Source organism: Elephas maximus, chromosome 2 (assembly GCF_024166365.1).
Source record: "Elephas maximus indicus isolate mEleMax1 chromosome 2, mEleMax1 primary haplotype, whole genome shotgun sequence".
Classification (NCBI taxonomy): Eukaryota; Metazoa; Chordata; class Mammalia; order Proboscidea; family Elephantidae; genus Elephas; species Elephas maximus.
The window spans coordinates 57,092,011-57,115,620 of NC_064820.1; the positions used below are offsets into that span (position 1 = coordinate 57,092,011).

The window sequence follows — 23,610 nt, forward strand, 5'->3', positions numbered from 1 at the left end:
AGGGGGGCAAGCTAAGCCTGAGAACACTGTAGGTGGCCTTTCTAAACAGAGCAGAGATGGAATGCAAGATGAGAGGACAGAGAAGATCTGACAGAAAATTACCAAGAACTTCTTACTTCACTGTTTTGTAAGGAAATGACAAATGTAAGGAATCTCTTTGGAGAGATTCTTCTTTGTGCCTTTTCAACTCTTTGCACTGGTTTTACAGAAGGTCACATTATGAAACAGTTGTCCCAAACACATGAGTCTCCAGGATGGTAAGTCTGAATTTGAAGGTCCAATGAAAAAGTAGGCAGAAGGACAGTTTTTCATTTCAGATTTTAATTCAAAGAGAATGGGAACGGGGAGGGGAAATTTGTATCCCATCTGAGGCTTCTTTGTCTTACAAGGGATCCTTTTCATGTTCCTAAATTAGGACAATGGGGGTGGGATAGGGCACCAAAACTTGTGCTCATCTGCTACTTCATGCATTTCCATTTGAAAAACATTTAACCTTGAGATGCAACTCATTTAATCATGCTGACTCAGTGGTGACCAAATGTTGTGAACCCTTTGGAGCCAGGAATTCCCAACCTGATGTGGTAATGCATTTCACAGTATGAACTTCAGATCTAGTGAACTCAGGCTGAGGGGGAGGGCAAGGGGGAAATCTATATTCTCCTAAAGTTTTTGCATAACAGAGACAGACCTTCCCTTCCAAATCCACTGAGAATGAGGGATCCCAAAGGACAACTCCCATTTCCTGCCCACCCCTGCCTTTTCCTTTTGGTTTGTGACATTAGGTCAGCGAGTTAATGACAATGTACTCTAAAATTATCAAGAGGATGAAGCCAGGCACGATTATTAGATTTCCATTAAAGTCTGAATATGCAATCTGAACATCAAGAAAACGCCACTTGCTTCAAAATCTTACAATTCTGTCCACATTTGCTTGGATAGGGCTGAGACACTTAGTAAGCCTTGGAAACCAGGCTAGGAATGTAGATTGGATCCCAGTTTAGGAATGAGGTGTTGCAAGCTCTGTGTGTAGTCAAACAATAAGTGTCAGAATAATGGTTCATTTGGGACCAAACAAGGGCTGGAATTTGAATTTTTCACCTTCCATTATGTATTTTTTTTTCTTTTTCTCTCTTTTCTTCCACCCATCTATCTTGTTATTTTCCTTTCTCACTCTTCTTCTCTTTTCTACAGTATTCTCATGCTTAAGACTGGACTGTAAATACATAGTGTTTCCTCTTGAGTCACTTAAAAACATTTGCTTATTTCCTAAGGGTATCACCATTGAAGGAAATAGCTCACTGCACCAAACTCCTCTGTCACTCTTAAAAAAAAAAAAAAAGTTGTTTTTACAGCAAATATCATGAAATGATGCTTTGACTGAAGGATGTCACTTTACATTAACATCTGACTCTGCTCACTCATTCTGAAGGAATGCCTCCAATGACAGTCAGTTGCTGCTGAAGACAAACCAACTGGAAAAGACACTTTTTTTTTTTTAAGGTTTTCACAGTGACTTCAAAAGAAATGCGAATTAATCATTTGTTTTGACCCAAGAGCAGCAGAACTTATTCTGAAGACTTAAACAGGCAACACAGATGTAAAGAGCAATCTGGGACCTCCAAATGCTAATACGGAAAGGAGTCAGTCTGAGAACATCAATTCTACTCAGCATTTATTTTCATTTGAAGATAGTGGAAATCATATATGAATCACGGACAATACGAGTTCTTCTTGCCTGGCAAATGTCCACACGAGTCTGTTAATCTCTAAGTACGCATACAGTATTTTTTTTTTTAATAGAAAGACAGGGAAATATGGCAGTTAATTAGCAACCAATACTGTAAACTACAGTAGATAGAAAGTTTTGTCGTATAAATTAATTGCCATTACAAAAAGGCAACTATTTCAGCTAAGAAGGTACAAAAACTGGTAACTTCCATAAATATAACAAGAAGCTAAGAAATACATAACAGACTGTTTTTCCTATATAATATTTGAATATGCAAGCTAAGACACCTGTGGCACGTTACACGCAAACAGCAATATGACACAGACACTCGCACCCACCCACCCCCCCCACCCACCCCCACACATCCAGGGGCCCGGTCCCTGCCCCCATGTGGATTTTCCAAAAAGGGCAAATTCTTGAGTTACAAGGACAGGATGCGGCAAGGAAGCAGCAAGCCAGCGAGCTCCGAACTGCTAGACAAAGAAGGAGCCTTATTGACAGTTGTAAAGCATTAGGCGTCAGACAGAAACTTGTCAAAAACAGCTGTTGTTGGGTACTGATTGATAATGTTTTCATTCTGACGGCTGAGACATTGCAGACAGTCGTGGGTCTGAGAAGCCCATCCCTGCAGCACACATGAACACACACACAGACAACGAACGGGAAGTCATTTAACAGATGGCTTGGAGCACTCAGCCACAGTATCTTAAAAAGACAAGATTCTACATTTAATGAACTTGCGGGGGAAGCAATGCCTAGTAATCATTTATTTTTCATAGATGATGAGCACAACAGGATAATGGGTAACTGGTCACTGGAATAAAACTTGTATGCTGCTTGCGGATGACAATGTAAATAACATTCAGGGAAGCAATAGACAGAGTTGTATACGAATCACTATGAATCGTTTTTGATCCACTCCACTTTTAAAAAACCTCAAAGAAGGGTTCAATGTTTCAAAGGTAATGATTTCATCAAAACCCACCAATGAGATTAAACCACAAAAACTATACTGGAAGGACGTTAAGGATCTGACATATATCTTCTGTAGGATTAACAAGGTATTATGTCACCCTGTAATGCAGTGTTAGTCTGCGGTATATGGGTAGCAGTCCATGCTACCTAAAAATTCCAAACATGTTTTTATTGCTCAGGTGTATGGAGCAGTTTTATACCGTTTGGCCACTTAGTATTTCACGTGGTTAAAAGTCTACAAAATATGCCAAAGAGTATTTTATCCACAAACTTCAATATCCATAGATTATTACTGATTTAGAAAAGGTCAAAGGCCTCAAATCTTAGTAAAACTGTACATTTATCTCTACATAATTTTATCATTTAAATTCAAATGAAAAAAAAAATTAGCTCCAAAGATTGAACCTGGGCCCTAAAATTATTTATTCACTGCAGCCCCTAGCTCATTTTTAAGGGCACACTGAAACCCCTGAAAATAGAGGTTTATAATAGAAACACTGATAGACCTTTAATTACTAGATGGAGGCATTAACAGACTCCATTAAACTACATTAGCACTTAATGAATAAATATACAGATGATTCTGTCTTTGATATCTTTGTCACAATCTGTGCCAGTTTAAACCCTATGTCAGTTTAAACTATATTTAGGCTGTTTTTAAAATTTTTATCCATTATTTTAAAAATTATTTTCTCTGTTTCAATCAAACACTTAGGATTTTTAGAAAGAGGTACCTATATAATGTTGCAGTTTGACTTTACGCAGGGTAATCTTTCCATTTAAAAAATATTTGAGGCCTTGATCAAATAGTAATCAGGGGTACATGCACTGTGCCTATATTTCCTCTAGCCCCTCTCAAAAAAACGAAAACAATGTCTTTACTCTTAAAAGAGGGAGGGGAGCCTTCAGATGTAATCAAGGAAACGTTACGTGTCTCTAAATTCTTCAAAGTTAATTCTACTAGGGCAGGATATTCTTTCCTGATAAGGTAATTCAATGAAGTTTTTGGTGCTCATTTTTGTCTCATCGTCTATGAGATCGGTATACAAAAAACTAAAAAATAAAATAAAAACCCCAAGAGATCTTAAAAATGATACACATATTGTGTGGTGCTCCAGCCACAGGACACTCCGCCCCCAAGCCCAGGGAAAATTAGTCAAGGTCTTGTGAGTCTTTTGGAGTCCTTCATAAGGGATTTGATTTCTGTGAGCCATGAATTCCATCCATTTTAGCACAGAGTATATAAGAAATGCTTAGAACAACAGAAGGAATAGACATGCGGTGAAGATAATTAGTGGTAAACAGAGAATAAATTCTCTCTCAGTAGTGTGTGCTTGACGTTAATGCCGATGATCACCTGGTTTACAGAATATTCACTTTAAGATAGAGATGAGAGTCTGAGTTAACTAGAGAAAAATAGATACTGAAGCCATTATAGTCTTGATACCAAAATAAAATTAAAATGAGAAACTAACACAATAGGCTCAAGGCCTTTTGGGAACCCGCTTTCTTTGCCAGATTTCACATTCTGACAGCTTCCTGGTCTTTTTCTTCTAACAAATTTATCAGCTGAGAGAAGCTGTCTTTCAGTGTGTCCATGTCGTCCAGAGAGCAGGGCTGCAGAATCCAGCGTTTTCCACGTGCAAGTGGTTCAAGTTCAAAATATTTTTTGACCTTCAGGAAAAACAAAAAAAGATAAATATGTTATTAATTATATCAGAACCGTTCTCATACCAAAAATTTTGAGAGTGATGAAGTGGGAGATTTCATGGAGAATTTATACGAACTAAGATGCCTAAAACCTTCTATAATCCCATCCACAGCTGTTGCTATAATGTGGGTTACATGTTGTGACCTGGGAGTGTTTTCTCTAGGGGTGAATGATCCGCCTGCAAGCCACCATTCCACCCCTACATGTACCAGCATGGGGGGTCTGCTGAAGGCTAAGAAAGACTTACAGGCACTTATGGCACAGGGCAAAGTACACTGCAGACACCAAAAATAGTTCAATCAGAACACCTCTAACAGAGCAGGTCTCGATACATCATCCTGCTGACTTAGTAACAACCGACGGTACCTACCTTATTATTCAACACTCAACTATTTTGACCATTAAGCACATAATGCAACCAAAAAAATCTCACTTAAACAATCTTTTTCTCTCCCTCCTTTAAATTTCTAATATCTATTTCTGACACCTGGGGAAAAAAAACTGGGAAAGACAGTAGAAACTGAAAGTATGTTTGTATACGCATATAGAAACTTACATAAATATACATGCATACATAAAGTCTTCTAGCTTTTTTCCCCCTTCCTGTCCTGAAATTTTTAAGGAGAAAAAAAAAAAAAAAAGATCAAGACCTTACAACTGGTATGTGAGAGGTGCATTTACTACCTTAAAAATCTTCCCAAAGAGTGAACCCCAGTGTAAACTATGGATTTTAGCTAATAATTATTGATTCATCAATTTTAACAAATGTACTACACTAAAGAAAAATGTCAACAACAGGGGAAATTTGGGAGGAGGGTAGCATGGGAACTCTGTACTCTCTGCAGAGTCCTGGTGGTGCAGTGGTTAAGAGCTACGGCTGCTAACCAAGAGGCTGGAGGTTCGAATTCACCAGCAGCAACTTGGAAACCCTATGGGGCAGTTCTACTCTGTCCTGTAGAGTAGCCATGAGTCAAAATGGACTCAACGGCAATGAATTTGGTTTTTTTGGTTTGACTCTTTCTGCTCAGTTGTTCTGTAAACCTAAAACTGTTCTAAAAAAATAAAGGTCTATTAATCTAAAAAAAAAAAATATGTTCGATTAACAACCAATTACAAGACACTCAATGTATTGCCTAGTATTGTGAACCCCTGACTCCTAATAAACATCAAATTGTTATGACTTCCAGAAGTATTGATGGCCTTCTCCAAAGGGCATGATAAAGTGCCAAGTTAATGAAGCTGCTTCACTTCATGAACACTACATCACACAAGACTAGAACATTGTATTTATAGCCCAGCAAGGTTTTACATAATATCAAACAGTGAGTACCAATATCAGGAGAAGCATTACTCAAAGACACTCTTGGTCAACAAATTTCTTTAAATCCCATGTGCCATGGAAAAATTCCAAGGTCTTGTCTTAGTCAATACCCAATCCAGAAAAAACAAGTGTCTGAGCCACATCCCATTCTCAAATGTGGTTTCATTTTGCCTTTATCATTATGAGCACCAGACTATTGTTACCATCAGAGATACATCATCCAAAATGAATTTTGTGTCTATATATTTTTTCATATGAACGAGAAGATACACGTAAGAAACACTAAGTTTTTAAATTAAGCTAATTAAGGACCCACAAATATGCTAACATTTTAAAATCCAAGTGTGTTAAAAAAAAGTCCTGCAATTTCAGAATAAACACCCGTTTAACAAAACAAAATCAGAAGCCTGTGAGAACTGAAGAACCCTCATTAACTTTGATTCTGAAAAGTCATGAAAATCTCACGCATAGATCAGAAAAAGAGGGCACAACTTCAGAATGGTTTTTGCTCAAGGTATTTTACCAAAGTATGTTGTTAAGGGAAACCCTGGTAGTGTAGCAGTTAAGAGCTATGGTTGCTAACCAACAGGTTGGCAGTTCAAATCCACCAGGCGCTCCTTGGAAACCCTCTGGGGCAGTTCCACTCTGTCTTTTAGGGTCGCTATGAATCAGAAATGACTTGATGGCAATGGGTTTGGTTTGGTTGGTTTTTATGTTGTTAAGAGGACTCTCTCTTATGGAGAATATAAGCCCCGTCCCTTTGGTTTCTTTTCTGTAGGGCACTCCAAACAATTTGCATTCGAGAGAACCCTGAAATGCTTGTACAATGTCCAGGACCGGGGGTCAACTCTGTCAAGGAGGAGCTGCCAGGCAGCAGAGCGAGGAAGCCGTTGGCCAGCAGGGGGAAAGAAGAGTTGGCAGGAGTGACAGGTGGAGAACAATGTTAAAGTCTACGGTTGCTTAGGAGTTACTGCTGGGAAGAGCTTACAGTTGGAGATGTTAGCTCCCTTGTTTTTCCCACAAATTGAGGCTTCAGCTGGCACCACCCAGTGCAGAATTGGGTGACCCCATGCTTCCGATGCAGTCTGGTGTTTGGTCAACAATGCCTCCCATCACAAGAGGGATAGCATGTGACATCCAAAGTCTGGCACATGAAGGAAGTTATAGCCTTGACAACATTTTATATCCCCAAATCCAAAAGACAGCATTTTAAGTACTGCTAATACCTGGGAAGAGGGCCGGTGGCAAGAAATTAATAAATAACATTAAAATAAAGAAGTCAAAGACAGTAAGGCTATCTCACTAACAATACTTCCTCCAAATGGCTCATTTTAAAAATGACACTAAATCGATCCTGGTAGCATATTCACAGCTAATTTGAAAGCAATTAGATTTAAGTAAGCACAAAGTAGAAGCAATCTGTGATATTTTGCAATACTGACCAGACACAAACAACATGGAGGTTTAGCTACCTATTATGCTTGTTTCTTGGCAACTGAAAATACAGTCTACCATGTAGGTACCCTTGGGAGATAATAAAGATGTCTGATGGTAGCTATGTTTCCGTAGTTGCTCCTGATGAATATTAAACATGAGAAGGAAAAGGAAGCTGTGATTTCAGGGTGGTCACCAGATAAAGAGCCTAGTGGTGTTAAGCTGACAAACATGGCTGGGTAACTTGAGATTTTCAGATCTGTAACCTAAGTGAGCATCGAACCCAGCCATATCTACCCTACTGGTATCCAAATGATTCCATACCACTCTATATTTATAATAACAGTTTAAAAACAATTTTTGGCATTACAGTGATACCCAAATACAATGAGTGGCTGTATTTGCCACCAGAACATAGCTTTTCATTACTCAGGGCTTCATGTTTCTACAAAACAAAGACTACAAGGCAAGGGAGGGCAGATGAAGACTTAATGCTCTGATTCCAACTCTTTTTTTTTGGATAACATTTTATTTTGTTTTCTTATATTAACCTGAAATTTGAATTTTACCTCCCCTGTGTTATAATAAAAATTATTCACAGTCATGTTTTGAGTTGCCCATCGTTGCTATTTTACCCTCCTATATGGTGACATATAACTTTAAAGAATGGTGTTAAGTCTGACCAACATAAATCAATTGCTTACATTTGATATTGTTTTTAAGGTTAAAAAAACAAAACAAAACAAAATGAAAACCAACTGCCTGTGATACAAGGATCTTTTTTATGTTGGACATAAGTTTTTTAAAGGTCATTCTCTTATCAAGATACAAATTTAAAGAATGACATAAGAGAAAATGAACCTAAGTCTTTTGAATACTTTATCAGCTGCTTAAATGTCACAGTTAACTGGAAACTGCTGGAATAAGGAGATGACGATTGTTTCACATTGGCTTCTGGAGATGGCACTTGGGGGAATGACATCAGAATACAGCTGCCTGGCAACCTGTGGTCAGTTAGCTATTTTCAGGAATACCACAGAGAGTGGGCATTTGTTAGTCACCATGGGTCCACCCTAGAGATAGGAAAACAAAGCCAACCATAGCAGCCAACCTATTTTAGCTACGTCACCAGAGCCCTTCTTCACTCATGCAGCCTGAGTGATTTGCATTACTGCATTCTGTTATCTATGCACTGTAAAGCGCTAATATAACAGAGAGGGATCGGTACCATCTTAAGCAAACTAATGTTAGTAAGCTGTTAAACCTTGAGACATCACATAGCAGAAGCAACCTGCTCATGGCTAGGAGGTGTCCTTTATGTTTCCTTGAGTAGAGAAATAATGAAAATAATCCCTTCCTTTAGTTACAGGAGTACTAACGTGGTTGCAATGACACTTGCTGATTTTGCTGTCTTGCCCTCACTTCAGTTAAAAAAGTTTACTTTCAATTCTTACAAACCTGTTGTGATTAAATTTCTAGAAGTCACCTAAGTTGTTTCTGAACTGCATTCATAGGTCTTTCCTTTTTAAAAGCCTGTAAACCTCACTTTATTTATAATGTAAACCTGCTAGTTTTTCTATTTTTATTATTAAATCATGAAAGGAATGTGTGCTCAGAGCTGGCCTCATTTTCCTTTAAGCACTCTGGGGAGCAGGGGTATAGATAGTCCAGAAGGGACTTAGTGTTTTTATGTAAAGCAGAGTGAGGTACTAAGCACAGATATTTATGAACAGAGCTCTGACCCACATGAATGTATGGGCAAGACATTAAAAAGGGAGTTAGGATGTGTGCCAATTCTTTATTGTGTTGGACTGTGTCACACATCATGGAATATCTGTCACCTCTGGTTCTGAGACATTAAATGCCATTAGCACCAACCAGGCATTGTTATAACCTAAAAATGTGCCACTCTCCACCCCAGTCTCCAAATCACGACCGAAGGGTGATCCTGCCCCAATTGAGAACTGCCACTCTGGCCCACGGGATATGCGGGTGACTCTTGCCCCTGTTGGGGGCTATTAGCTTATTTTTCTACACACTCACCACCAGTGATGGAAGCTGAATATTTGCTTTGCCCATGTTTCCCCAGATCCCCATCTACATATAACACACATGCTTCTGTAAAAAACTAGCAGATTATAATTGTCCTCTCTCAAAGCTTGTGGAACGGTAGTGGCGGGTTGTGTTGGGATCAGGATCAGTATAAGCAGCTTTGAAATTTCTTATCCTGAAAGATGGCTTCCCACAAAATCACTCATTCAACTGATATTTCTCGAGCTGAGACTGCAGAGCAGGTGAAGGTAGCATGAGAAAGTTCTAATGAGCGCCTGCACCCACGCTCCGTTTGCCAACATATGAGGGCCCACTGATTACAGCAGACCACCGTAAAGCAAAACCCAAATTAAAGCACGAGGCTGACAAGAGGACTGTCCTCATCATTTGTTTTGTAAGATTAAATGCTTTTCCCCCTGAACTTTTTCCATCTCTACCGCCAGTTGCCAAGACTGAAGAAGAAGTTGTGGAATAAGGGATATTATTGCTGACGTCAGATGGATCCTGGGTGAAAGCAGAGAATATCAGAAAGATGTTTGCCTGTGTTTTATTGACTATGCTAAGGCATTCGGCTATGTGGATCATAACAAATTATGGATAACACTGGAAAGAATGGAAACTCCAAAATACTTAATCGTGCTCATGAAGAACCTGTACGTAGAATAAGGCAGTTGTTCAAACAGAACAGGGGGATACTTGAAAGGTGTGCATCAGGGTTGTATCCTTTCACCATACCTATTCAATCCAAATGCTGAGCACATAATCCAAGAAGCTGGGCTACGTGAAGAACGGGGCATCACATTTGGAGGAAGACTCATTAACAACCTGTGTTATGCAGATGACACAACCTTGCTTACTGAAAGTGAAGAGGACTTGAAGCACTGATGATCAAAGACCACAGCCTTCAGTACGGATTACACCTCAACATAAACATAAAGAAAACGAAAACTGAACCAATAAGCAACATCATGATAAACGGAGAAAAGACTGAAGTTAATCAAGGATTTCATTTTACTCAGATCCACAAGCAACACCCATGGAAGCAGCAGTCAAGAAATCAAAAGATGCATTGCACTGCTGCAAATCTGCTGCAAAAGACCTCTTTAAAGCATTGAAAAGCAAAGATGTCACTTTGAAGACTAAGGTGCACCTGACCCAAGCCATGGTGTTTCCAGTCGTCTCATATGCACGTGAAAGCTGGACAATGAACAAGGAAGACCGAAGAACTGATGCCTTTGAATTATGGTGTTGACGAAGAATACTGAATATACTATGGACTGCCAAAAGAAAGAACAAATCTGTCTTGGAAGAAGTACAACCAGAGTGCTCCTTGGAAGCAAAGATGGTAAGACTGCATCTCACATACTTTGGACATGTTATCAGGAGGGATCAGTTACTGGAGAAGGACATCGTGCTTGGTAAAGTGTCAGTGAAAAAGAGGAAGACCCTCGATGAGATGGATTGACCCAGTGGCTGCAACAATGGGCTCAAGGATACCAACAATTGTGAGGATGCAACAGGACTGGGCAGTGTTTCTTTCTGTTGTACATAGGGTCGCTATGAGAACTCACCTGATGGCACCTAATAACAATAACAACCACCACCAGTTGCCATAGAGTAGATTCTGACTCATGGTGACCCCATGTGTGTCAGACTAGAACTGTGCTCCATTGGGTTTTCAATGGTTGCTTTTCAAAAGTAGACAGCCAGGCCTTTCTTCTGAGGCTGCTCTGGGTGAACTCGAACTCCCCATCTTTTGGTTAGCGGCTAAGTACATTAGTGACCATAAAAGACTGTTTAATACTGTACAATTTCCTGAAAGTTTTCCACTCATATATTGCACTCTGACTATATTTCAACTGTATCGAACTGATTCAGTTACAAAGGGATATGGTTATTTAGAATAGTCTTACATCATGTAACTCAATTTGAATTAAAAGTATCTTTATAGAAGGTTGTTAAAAGAAAGTTTAGAAATGTTGGCACATTTTTCTTCACCTCTGGAAAGGGAATGGGTCTCATGAAGGAGTCTGGGCTGACAATTTTAACTCCTTCAAATCAATAGGAATAGGTCAGCAGCCAATGCATACAGTAGAGACTACAGATGAGGATATCAAATACAGAAAGCCAGGAAAAAGCACTGCAGTCGTGGGATTTGCTAGGCAGAAGGGCAAGCTGGAGGATAATGCAAGTGAACACGACTCAGTTAACTATCCTGAACCCAACCCCAAAAACCCAAACCTGTTGCTGTTGAGTCAATTCCGACTCATAGCTGCGCTATGGGACAGAGTAAAACTGCCCCGTAGGGTTTCCAAGGAACTGCTAGTGGATTCAAACTCCTGATCTTTTGGTTAGTAGTGGTAGCTCTTAACCACTGTGCCACCAGGGTTCCATCCTGAACCCAGTGAAGCCATTATTGCTTTCTCGTAATTTTAAATACACAAAGTATCCATTGTATACTTTATATTTTTCAATGAACTATTCGAAAATGGCTCTTGAGGTGGGTTCATAGTGGTTTTGAACCCTCTGGTAAAAGTGTGGTCTGAATGATAACTTTATCCCAGGGCGCCAATTCAGAAGATGGTTAAGCAAGTCTGAATAGACCGAAATTTTGTAGGCTATTTCCATGACTGTTACAAAGAGATGGGACTTACTTCATCCACACTCTTGCTCCTTACCCTTACTTTAGTCACTAGTGCAGACGCACAATAATATGAACCTGTCACATTGGGAAAGCCTTTGTACTGAAATGCTTCACACGGTGCCCCAGGGCCTGCTGACACTGGGCCTGGCTATAGCTCGGGGTGAGCATTCTGTTCCCAGCTCTGAGCACAATGATGGCAAATTGTACAGGTTATGAAATTAGCTATGGGTGGAGTACTTGCGCCACGGAAATCGCCAAGTGCAACAAACTAGGACTTTTTTTTCCCCTCCCGGAGAGTCCGTTGTTAAACTTTTGCCAGCATACCACGAGCATATACATCTCGTATGTATGTTTGCAAAGGGGGCTCTCCAGCTTTGCTGTCTTCATTACAGAAGCTCGTGGGGAAGGCTTAACTTGGTAACCTTCACCAAAGTCAGAGAGAACTTTGCCCACACCATGGCTCCAGGACGGGGGCTGGAGATAAAGTGGCAGGGCATCATTAAGATTCTTCAGAGTGCATTCTTGGCAGCTTGTTCAAAGAAAGGTTGGTCTAGAGAGAGGAACACCAGCTGTTCCTCTTTTCATTGTACTGCTCATAGGATTTTGAAATCCTTAGAAAGGTACTAAATATGTCATTAAAGGCCGAAATAAATAATACAACTAAAACCAATTTGCCATAGTCCCAAAGATATTGCAACACAGAATGGATATTATTTACTTTTTATTGAGTATTAACAAGGACCAGAAAAGGACAATTTGATATTTACCAAACATACAGTATTACAGTGGGAATGCATATTTATAATAGGTGATTGACTTCAAAAACGACGTGTATAATCTAGAAGTAAAGTTCTGATAAGACAGCTTCTTTCTTAAGGAAACGAAAGCTCAGTGCAGCCTGTCTGACCTTGGTATAATTAAAAACCAGACAAAACCCTGCAGGTTATGAGCTGTGATTGCATCTCACCCTTGTTACAACTCTCCTTGCCCAGACAGTAACCTCTGATGTGTACAGAATGTTATATGTTGTGGCAATACTTGTATAAAAACCCAGTCTTCACTGCACAGGAGAAATGAGTCTGGCCCAGGGTAGCCAAATAAAATGATCCTATTTGCTTTGGTGATAGGACCTAGGATCTGGAAAGCAGTCCTGTTTTTGTTTAATTGGTTATTCTATAAGTGTAGAGCAAATTACATCTTTTTTTTTTTTTTTAATATGCCTGGGGGTTTTGTTTTATTCTCCCATCCAAACAGTTTATCAGATAACCACTGTAAGAGGAACAAATCACGTAAGAACGCTTTTCTGGCCTCAGGGACTAATGAAAGATACCCAGTATTCCAGGACCTGCATCCTCCTCTCTCCAGTTATTCTACTGGGCCCTCTATAGCCTAGAGTGAGTCCTGCACGCAGGCCTTCACTCTCACTCCTGCTTCCACTCTCAAGGCTCCTCCATCCACACACAGATAGGATGAAGCTATCAATACTCTCTCATCTTGGAAGACCCAGCTGACGCTCTCCTATCACCTCAATAGGAGGCCTTACTATTATGGAAGAAACTTTGAGAATTAGAAGGGACCTTAGTCACAGCAGCCATTGTTGGCTGCCTCCTCATCACCCAGTCACCCTCCTCTTTTCCAACCAAGCAACCAACTATATAAATAAAGCTTTATTGGAACACAGCATGCTCATTCATTTAAGTATTACCTATAGCTGCTCACACTATAACAACAGAGTTCAGTAGTTGCCAGACAGTGGCCTGAAAAGCCTAAAATACTTATTATCTGGCCCCTTATAGAAAATCATTGCCAACCCTGGCCTAAAACAATCTACAGCTTTCCATGTTGTTCAGGAGGGCAGTACAAGGGATGCTGGGGCATCAGGCTTTCTGGGCCTCAGTTTCACTTCAGCTTGCTAGACCTCCTCTTTCCTCCTGGCTTTGACTCACACTATATAACCATAGTGGGATAGAGAATTTGGTTTTTCCAACCTAGCAAGCCTACAGTTACGATCTCAGATGCTTTGGTTTGTGTCCAGCAGGCAGAAGGGTCATCTCTCAGCAAAGCCTTATTTTATTACCTCTCTTTGTTCAGCTTGTGCTTCTTAAAGGCCACAAGAAGTAGCCAAGACACAGGAAGCTTTCCTACGCAAGTCCTCTGTTAGGCATGTGCTCTGTGACCTGTCCGTTTGAGAATTTTGGTGTCTTTGAGAATGGGTTTTAGTGTACAGTGAGGTAATTAATTGTTACTTTGCCATTTTAAAAAGGAATAAATAACTTACTAAATTCACAATATCTAAAGTTTAGTTTTTCCTGGAGCTTTTATAGTCAGCATAAAAAGTCTTATTATTCTATTTATATATTTGCTAAATTTAATAATCTTGTTAAGGGGACCTCTGAATACTATTTAGGTCCATTGATAAGCTTAGTTTAATTAATCATCTTTAAACATTTTTAAACTACATTTATTAATTCAATAGATTCAATTTTCTTTTTAATCATCTAGAATGTCTAACAATCAAAATATTCCCCAACTAATTAAAAATTCTTAAAAATTTGAGCCATTAAATTTATATAGTGACTCTTAAGTTCTTGTGAACATTCTAATACTATTTATAAACTTAACTAAATTCTCATACCTTTCCATATAAAGGGTCATTTCTGAAATCAATGGCACATTTTAAATTAGAAACACAAAGTGAATCTTCCAGATTGACATACATATATATTAGGCATACTTTAAATGAAAGTATTAAGCTGTGGGTTTGATTTATCTTATCATTTTTATACTCTAAATGCTAAACCTTCCTGGGTTAAAAAGACTTTTCCCTTAAGGAAACAATTTACCATCCCAAATGAAATGAAGTTCTCATCTCAGTGGACTTGGGTTGCTTTTCAACCAGATATTTTTGGCTGGAACATGAGACTGGAGCTGTAGATGGCCAGGACACTTTTAGAGACACTCACAAACAGGTTAAGCCCCTTAACAAATAGTATTTTGGAAACTGGAGCAAATTACATTGTATGAAGTTTCCGTTTTCTCTACATACTCACCAATGCTTGTTATTAGCTGTCTTTTTTATTGCAGCCATCTTAATGGGTGTGAAGAACCTTGTTTTGGTTTTGGTATTTGCATTTTTCTGACTAGTGATGTTGAGGTTCTTTTCATGTGCTTATTGGCTGTTTGTGTATCTTCTTAGGAGAAATGTCTATTCAAATTCTTTTTTTTGACAATGGAAATCCACCATTTGACAATGGTGCCAAATCCATTCAATGGAGAAGAAATGGTCTCTTCAACAAATGGTGCTGGCAAAACTAGATTTCACATGCAGAAAAATGAAACAAAATTCATGCCATACACAAAAACTAATTCAGAATGGATCAAGGACCTGAACGTTAAATCGAAATCATAAATCTTTGGAAGAAAATATAGGAGCAAAGCTTTTGGGACCTAATTTTTTTCAATAATTGATTGTCAAACACACCAAATGCACGAGAAACAGAAAACAAAACAAAACTAGGACCTCATAAAACTTAAGTACTTACATTCATCAAAAAACTTTACAAGAGTAAAGAAATGACCTTTAGACTGGGAAAAAAATCTTCAGGAATGATATAACTGATAAAGGTCTAATATCTAAAATGTATAGAAAAATTCTACAACTTGACAACAAAAAGATAAATAACCCAGTTAAAAACTGGGCAAATGACCTGAACAGAAACTTCACTAAAGAAGATATTCAAATGGCTGACACAAGAAAAGATGTTCAAAGTCATTAGCCATCAGCAAAATGCAAATCCTTTCACAATGAGATACCATTTCACTTTCACTAGGATGGCTAAGATAAACAAAACAAAACAAACAGAAAATAACAAGTGTTGGAGGGGATGTGGAGAAGTTGGAACCCTCATCCATGCTGGCGGGAATGCAAAATGGTACAGCTGTTGTGGAAAACAGTCTGGTGGTTCCTCAAAAAACTAGAGGGAGAGCTGCCATATGATCCAACAATTCCATTCCTAAGTATATCCCCTAGGGCTCTAAAAGTGGCACAAACAGACATATGCACGCAATAGCAAAAAGATGGAAACAATGGAAGTGCCCATCAACAGATGAATAGGAAAGTGAAATGTGGTATATACATAAAATGGAATACTACTCAGTGATAAAGAAAAATGAGTTCCCAAAACATCTTACAATGTGGATGAAACTAGAGGACACTATGTTGAGTAAAATCAGTCGATTACAAAACAGACAAATATATGTTCTCAAAAAAAAAATTTTTTTTTTTTTCACCTTTATGAAATGACACAAATAGGCAAATACACAGAAACTAACGTTCACTAGGGGTTACCAGGAGTGGAGAAGGGGGAGAGAGACGTGCTCTTTAGGTAGTAGTCACTTCTTATTCCTAAAAATGCGAAAAGTGGCACCAAATATAGGTGAAATTTGCACAGCATGGCCGATGTAACTGATGACAATAAGCTGTACATAGGGAAAAGGGATGAATGGGCAAATACTATGTTGGGTATGGTTTTGCAACAATAATGACAACCAAAAAAATAAGGGATGGGGAGGAGTGGGCTAGAGATGCTGATACTAATTAGATATAACCAATCACCTCATGGATTTAGTTCCCTTGGTTTGGGGGCTTATGGCCATGGTCTCGTGGGACAATCTATTCAGTTGCCATAATATAGATCTTAAAGTTTATGTTTTACTCCCAGTATGGTAAGTAGAGTCTATGAGTGGCCATCTAAGATACAACTATTGGTCTTCATTTGTCTGGAACAAAAGAGAAAGAAGGAAACCCAAGAATCAGAGAAGAAACTGAACTAAGGACTAATTGTCTATATGAACCATTGCCTTATCTACCTTGAGACCAGGGAACAAGATGGTGCCTGGCTACTATTACTAAATGTTCTGATCAGGAACACTATACTGTGGTTGACTCCAGATAAAAAGGGAGAAAAATGTGGAACAGAACTTCAAGTTCTTAAAGTATTTAGTCTTACTGGATCCACTTAGGCTACAAGAGTCCCCAAGACTATGGCCCTGAGTTGCCCTTCAAACCTTGAGTTGAAACTATCCCCTGAAGTCACCTTAAAACTAGTTTAGCCCTAAGAGTAAAGACTGTCATGCTTGAGTATAGTCTTTAAGATAATAATAATAAGATTAAGGGGTCAACAGCTATTGTAAAGCATAGTGGAGAATGTTGGTTCGGGGTAGGGGGAGTGGCAGGGAGATTATGTAAATGGAAATGAAACAACCAGAACAGAGTGTTGACACAATGTAAAGACTGTAACCAATGTCACACTGATCATTATGTCTAGAAACTGAAATGGGAGCTGGTTTTGCTGTGTATATAATCACCAAAAATAAAATTTAAAAAAAAAACAAAACCTTTTCTCCACTTTTGAACTGGATTATTTGCCTTTTTATTGAGTTCTAAGAGGAGTTTTTTTTAAAAAATATGTTTTAGATACTAGATTCTTTTCAGATTTATAAATATTTTCTCCCATTCTGTAGGACGTCCTTTCAGTTTTTTTTTTAAATTGTACTTTGGATGAAGGTTTACAGAACAAACTATTTCTTATTAAACAGTATACATATTGTTTTATGACATTGGTTAACAACCCCATGACATATCAACACTCTCCCTTCTCAACCTTCAGTTCCCTACTACAGCTCTCCTGTCTTTTCCTGCCTTCTAGTCCCCGCTCCTGGGCTGTTGTGCCCCTTTAGTCTCATTTTGCTTTATGGGCCTCTCTAATCTTAGGCCGAAGGGTAAATCTCAGGAGTGACTGCATTACTGACCTAAAAGGCTGTCCAGGAGCCATACTCTTGGGGTTTCTGCAGTTTCTGTCAGGCCAGTAAGTCTGGTCTTCTTTTGAGTCAGAATTTTGGTCTGCATTTCTCTCCAGCTCTGTCTGGGACTCTTGATTGAGATCCCTGCCAGAGCAGTCATTGGTGGTAGCCCAGCACCATTTAGCTGCACTGGACTCAGTCTGGTGGAAGCATGGTAGCTGTGGTCCATTAGTCTTTTGGACTAACCTTTCCCATGTATCTTTAGTTTTCTTCATTCTTCCTTGCTCCCGAAGGGGTGAGATCGGTGGAGTATCTTAGATGGCCGCTCACAGGCTTTTAAGACCGCAGACGCTACTCACCAAAGTAGAATGTAGAACATTTTCTTTATAAACTGTTTTATGCCAGTTGAGCTAGATGTTCCCCGAGACCATGGTCCCCACAGCCCTCAGCCCAGCAATTTAGTCCTGCAGGGAGTTTGGATGTATCTATGGAGCTCCCATGACCTTGCCTTGTACAAGATGTGCTGGCTTTCCCAGTATTGTGTACTGTCTTACCCTTCACCAAAGTTACCATTTCTCTCTTGTCTATTTAGTGTTTTTCCATTCCTACTCCTCCCCTCCCTTGTAACCATCAAAAATTGTTTCTTTTTGTGTGTAAACCTATCATGAGTTTTTAAAGTAGTGGTCTTATACAATATTTGTCCTTTTGTGATTGACTTATTTCATTCAGCATAATGTCCTCCAGATCATCCATGTTATGAGATGCTTTGCAGATTCATCATTGTTCTTTTTTGTTGTGTAATACTCCATTGTGTGTATGTACTACAGTTTCTTTATCCATTCATCTGTTGATGGGCATCTAGGTCATTTCCATCTTTTTGCTATTGTGAAGAATGCTGCAATGAACATAGTGTGCATATGGCTATATGTGCGATGACTCTTATTTCGCTAGGATATATTCCTAGGAGTGGGATTGTTGGATCATATGGTATTTGTATTTCTAGCTTTCTAAGGGAGTGCCATATTGTTTTCCAAAATGGTTGTATCATTTTGCATTCCCACCAGTAGTGCATAAGAGTTCCTATCTCCCTGCAGCCTCTCTAACATTTGTTATTTCCTGTTTTTTTGATAAATGCTAGTAATGCCAGGGAGAGATGGTATCTCATTGTGGTTTTGATTTGCATTTCTCTTATGGCTAGTGACCACAAGCATTTCCACATGTGTTTGTGGGCTGCTTTAATGCCGTCTTTGGTGAAGTGTCTGCTCATTTCCTTTGCCCATTTTTAAACTTGATTATTTGTCTTTTTGTTGTAGAGGTGTTGGATTTTCCTGTAGATTTTAGAAATTAGACCTTTGATTTGTAATAGCGAAATTTTTCCCCCAAGTCTATAGGTTCTCTTTTTACTCATTTGGTGAAGTCTTTTGATGGGCCTAAGTGTTTAATTTTTAGAAGATCCCAGTTATCTACCTTCTTTTCTGGAGTTTGTGTGTTGTTGGTTATGGTTTGTATTCTGTTAATGCTGTGTATTAGGGCCTCTAGCATTGATCCTACTTTTTCTAGGTTTTGGCTTTATATTTAGGTCTTTGATCCATTTTGCATTATTTTTTGTGAGGTATGGGTCCTATTTCATTTTTTTTTTTTCCAGATGGACATCCAGTTTTCCAAGCACCACTTGTTAAAGACTGTCTTTTCCCCATTTGATGGACTTCGGGCCGTTGTCAAAGATCACGTGACCACAGGTGTATGGATTTACACCTGGGTTCTCAATTCTGTTCCATTAGCCAACGTATCTTCTGTTGTACCAGTACCAGGCTGTTTTGACTACTGTAGCTGTATAAGTAGGTCCTGAGGTCAGGCAGTACAAGTTCTCCTACCTTATTCTTCTTCTTCAATAGTACTTTACTTATCCAGGGCTTTTTCACTTTCCATATTAAGTTAATGATTAGTTTTTCCATCTCTTTAAAGAATGTTGATGGTATCTGGATCCGGATTACATCGTATTTGTAAATTGCTTTGGGTAGAACTGTCATTTTCACCATGTTGGGTCTCCCTATCCATGAACATGGTATGTTTTTCCATTTCTGTAGATCTCTCTTGGTTTCTTGCTGTAGGGTTTTGTAGTTTTCTTTGTATAGGTCTTTTATATCCCTTGTTAGATTTATTCCTAAGTATTTTATTTTTTTAGGGACTATTATAAATGGTTTTGTTTTCCTTTTCATCGTTCTCTTTATTGGTGTATAGGAATCCAACTGGTTTTTGTATGTTTGTCTTGTATCATGCTAATCTGCTGAATCTTTCTATTAGTTCCGATAGTTTTCTCATGGAGTTTTTTATGTATAGTATCATACCATCCACAAATAGGGACAGTTTTACTTCTTTGTTACCAAATTGGATGCCCTTTATTTCTTTTTCTTGCCTTATTGCTCTAGCTAGAACTTCCAGTACAATGTTAAATAGGAGTAGTGATAAAGGGCATCCTTGTCTTGTTCCTGTTCTCAAGGAGAATGCTTTCAGCCTCTCTCTACTAAGAATGATGTTCTCTGTTGGTTTTGTATAGATACTCTTCATCATGTTGAGCAATTTCCCTTCTATAACTATTTTATTGAGAGTTTTTATCTGGAATGGGTGTTCGAGTTTGTTGAATGCCTTTTCAGCATTGATTGAGTTGATCATGTGGTTCTTTTCTTTCATTTCCGGGGTTTATTACATTGATTGACTTTCTAATGGTGAACCATCCTTGCATACCTGGTATGAATCCTACCTGGTTGTGGTGTATTATTTTTTTGATATGATGCTGAATTCTATTGGCCAGAATTTTGTTGAGAATTTTTGCACCTATATTCATGAGCGATATTGTTCTGTATTGTGGCATCTTTGCCTGGTTTTGGTATCAGAGTTATGCTGGCTTCACGGAATGAATTTGGAAGTATCACTTCCTTTTCTGTGTTCGGAAATAGTTTGAATAGTACTGTTGTAAGTTCTCCTCTGAATGTTTAATAGAATTCTCCAGCGAAGCTGTCTGGGCCAGGCCTTATATTTGTTGGGAGTTTTTTTTTTTTTTTAATTACCTCTTCAATCACTTCTCTTGTTAAGGATCTGTTCAGATTTCCAATATCATTTTGCATTACTTTGGGTAGGTAGTGTGTTTCTAGAAATCTACCCATTTCCTCTAGGTTTTCAAATTTGATGGAGTATAGTTTTTCTTTATTATTGAACTTTAGATGAAGATTTACAGAACAAACTAGTTTCTCATCATACAGCACACACATTGTGGTATGACAGTGGTTAACAACCCCAAGACATGTCAACACTCTATAACCAGGTTTCCTGTTCCCTCCTGCCTTCCAGTCCCTGCCCCAAGTCTGATGCACCCCTTTAATCTTGTTCCATGGGCCTGTTAAATCTTTGGCTGAAAGGTGAAAGAAATAGTTTTTCATAATACTGTGTTATGATCCTTTCTATTTCAGTTGGGTCTGTTGTAGTGTCCTCCATTTCATTTCTTATTTCAATTTGGCCAGTGGTTTGTCGACTTCATTGATTCTTTCAAAGAACCAACTTTTGGTTTTGTTGATTCTTTCTATTGTTTTTCTATTCTCTATTTCCTTTATTTCTGCTCTGATCTTTATTGTTTCCTTTCTTGTGGTGGCTGTAGGCTTCTTTTGCTGTTCTCCTTCTACTTGTTCGAGTTATGTAGCTAATACTTTGATTTTGTTCCTTTCTTCTTTTTTGATGCGTGCATCTATTGCTATCAATTGACCTCTGAGGACTGCCTTTGCTGTGTCCCAAAGGTTTTGGTATGATGTGTTTTCATTTTCATTTGATCCTAGGAATTTTTTGATTCCATCTCTGATTTCTTCTATTACCCAGTGGTTTTTAAGCAGGGTGTAATTCAGTTTCCATGTAACTGATTTTTTTTTCTTGTTTTTCCTGTTGTTAATTTCTACCTTGATGGCATTGTGAAGATACTGTGTATTATCTCAATGCTTTGGATTTTTTTGAGGGTTGCTTTGTGGCCTAAGTTGTAGTTTATTATGGAGAACATTCCATGTGTGCTGGAAAAGAATGTGTGCTTTGCGGCTGTTGAGTGGAGTATTCTGTATATGTCTATGGGGGTCAAGCTGGCTGATGTACCCTTTAGCTCTTCTGTATCTTTGTTGAGTTTCTTTCTAGACGTTCTGTCCTTTACTCAGATGGTGTATTAAATTCTCCTACTGTTACTGTGGAACTGTCAAGTTCTCTTTTCAGTACTGTTAGAGTTTGTTTTATGTATTTTGAAGCCCTGTCATTGGGTGCATAGATGTTTATTATGGTTATGTCTTCATGATGGATCATCCCTTTAATCATTACCCAGTGCCCTGTTTTTTGTCTTTTATGGTGGGTTTTGTTTTAAAGACTATTTTATCTGAGATTAGTATTGCCATTCTTGATCTTTTTTGGTAGCTATTTGCTTCATATATTTTTTTCTATCCTTTCATTTTTAATAAATTTATGTCTTTGTTTCTAAGGTGTGTCTCTTGTAGACAGCATATTGATGGATCCTGTTTTTTTTTAAACCCATTCTGTCACTGTGTGTCTTTATGGGTGTAGTTAGGCCATTTATATCCAGTGTAATTATCGGTAGGGGTGAGTTTATTGCTGTCATTTTGTAGGGTTTTTTTTTTTTGTGGTGCTGACATTTTCTCTGTTCCTCTTACTCTCCTGTATTGAATTCTTATTGTTTGTGGATTTTTTTCATTTGTTTTTACTGAGACTTTATGTTTTTCTTTATTTTGATGAGAAGGTTTGTTAACTTTCTTTGTGGTTACCTTTAAACTTACCTTTATCTTCCTAAGTTTGAACCAGTCTATTATTATTTGGTATTGGCTTGCCTTCCTCTCCATTAGAAAGTTCTACAACTACTGCATTTATTCCTTCTTTATTGTTCTGATGTTTTGTCATTTATAGATTAACCTCTATGGTTCCCTGTTGTAATTCTTTCAGTTTTGGATAGTCCTTGAGAGTTCATTTCCTACCTTGGTATCTGGCTAGTACAATCTTATGTCCCAGATTCAGGCTGTGATGTTGTTTGTTCTCAAACCAAAGGACTCCCTTTAACAATTCTTGTAAGTTTGGTTTGGTTTTTACATATTCCCTTAATTTCTTTTTATCTGTAAATGTCCTAATTTCACCATTATATATGAATGAGAGTTTTGCAGGATATTTTATTCTTGGTTGGCAATTTTTTTCTTTCAAGGTTTTATATATGTCATTGCATTGCCTTCTTGCCTGCATGGTTTCTGCCAAATAATCAGAGTTTAATCTTACTGTTTCCCCTCTGTATGAGAGTTTCCGTTTTTCTTGAGCTGCTCTCAGGATTCTTTCTTTGTCTTTGGTTTTAACAAGTGTGATTGATATGCCTTGATGATTTTCTTTTGCGGTCTATCCTATATGGGGTTTATTGAGCTTCTTGGATGGTTAGCTTTTCATCTTTTAGGATATTAGGGAAGTTTTCTGTCAGCAATTCTTCAATGATCCTCTCTGTATTTTCTGCTTTCTCCTCCTGTTCTGGAGCTCCAATCGCTCACAAAATTTTGCCTTTGATTGTATTCCACATCATTCTCGGGGTTTCTTCATTTTTTTCCATTCTTTTTTCTGATTTTTCCTCAAACAAAGTTGTATCCAAGTGTCTGTCTTTAATTTTGCTGATCCTATCTTCCATTGTTTCAAACCTGCTCCTCAGCCCTTCCAGGACACTGTTCATTTCTGAAATTGTGTCGTTTATCTTTTGGATTTCTAATTGTCATTTTTGTATGTTTTCTTGTTTTGAACTCATTTTGGCATTTTGTTCTTGTATTATTTTCCTGAATTCTTCCATTTTTGGTCTATATTTTCCTTGAATTTTTCTCCCTTTTCCATGAATTTGTCTATTTTTTTCCTCATTTTGTCTATTTTTTGCTTCAACT

General features: G+C 38.3%; 1 protein-coding gene across 2 annotated transcripts in view; it reads right to left on the reverse strand.

Moving 5' to 3' along the window:
* Nucleotides 1-2,090: 2,090 nt before the first annotated feature.
* Nucleotides 2,091-23,610, reverse strand: part of ARL15 (ADP ribosylation factor like GTPase 15) — a 526,064-nt gene continuing 504,544 nt past the window's right edge. For both annotated transcript variants that reach the window (XM_049863688.1, XM_049863679.1), the window contains one exon: nucleotides 2,091-4,378. In XM_049863688.1, coding sequence (XP_049719645.1) covers nucleotides 4,226-4,378 — 153 coding nt within the window. In that variant the 3' untranslated portion in view covers nucleotides 2,091-4,225. The remainder of the gene's footprint in view (nucleotides 4,379-23,610) is intronic.